This window comes from Penaeus monodon, chromosome 23, assembly GCF_015228065.2.
Source record: "Penaeus monodon isolate SGIC_2016 chromosome 23, NSTDA_Pmon_1, whole genome shotgun sequence".
Taxonomy (NCBI): Eukaryota; Metazoa; Arthropoda; class Malacostraca; order Decapoda; family Penaeidae; genus Penaeus; species Penaeus monodon.
In genome coordinates, this window is record NC_051408.1 from 953,720 (window position 1) to 954,446 (window position 727).

General features: G+C 53.0%; 1 protein-coding gene across 1 annotated transcript in view; it reads left to right on the forward strand.

Annotated features, from left to right (window-relative positions):
• The first annotated feature begins 334 nt into the window (after positions 1 to 334).
• LOC119587664 (salivary glue protein Sgs-3-like) overlaps positions 335 to 727 on the forward strand; it is a 2,054-nt gene continuing 1,661 nt past the window's right edge. The window contains exon 1 of the mRNA XM_037936345.1: positions 335 to 428. Within this exon, the coding sequence (XP_037792273.1) occupies positions 335 to 428 (94 nt within the window). The remainder of the gene's footprint in view (positions 429 to 727) is intronic.

Genomic DNA, 727 nt, shown 5'->3' on the forward strand with positions numbered 1-727 from the left:
TAGTGAGAGCAGTCCCAGGCAACGGAGAAGAAAGCGAAAGGAGAAAAGGAATAAAGAGAAAGGGACAAGAACTGCCAGGATTTCGCCGTCGCTGCCTGTCCCCGAGCGAGCAACCGCCATGACGGCCCTTGCGCATGACTCGCCGTCCGGGTCTCATGCTCGTTATTCATGCTGCCTTCATGCTTCTTGCCCATGCCTTCCTCAAAGTCCTTGCTCATGTTCCTTATTAATACTGCTCCATGCAGCCCCTTTACCTGTGTAGCCCTCATACCCATGCTGCCATCATGCTCCTTGCCCACGCCGTCCCCGTGCTCCTTACCCATCCTCCTTACACATGCCCTTTACTTATCCTGCCCTCATGCTCCTTACCCATCCCCCTTACACATGCCCCTTATCCATGCTGCCCTCATGCCCCTTACCCACGCTAGGTACGAGTAGGAACCACGGAGGTCGTTGCAAGGTTGCCTGCCGGCGCGAAGGCCAACGCAAACGTGGAATGAATGATGTATCAACACGCTTATCATTCCCACTCAAAAAAGCGTGGTTTCTCATGCCTAGTTGCTATGTACTTCATGAATGACGTGGTAAGGGAGGGGGGTTGTGTCTCTGTATAGCAGTATAGCGTCGTATGAGTGGTGAGTGCGCATTCAGGTGCTGTTTTGTTTCGCTTTGTTTACAACGTGAGGGCTTCGTCACCTGGTTTCCCTGTCGCTTTGGCTGTTGATTG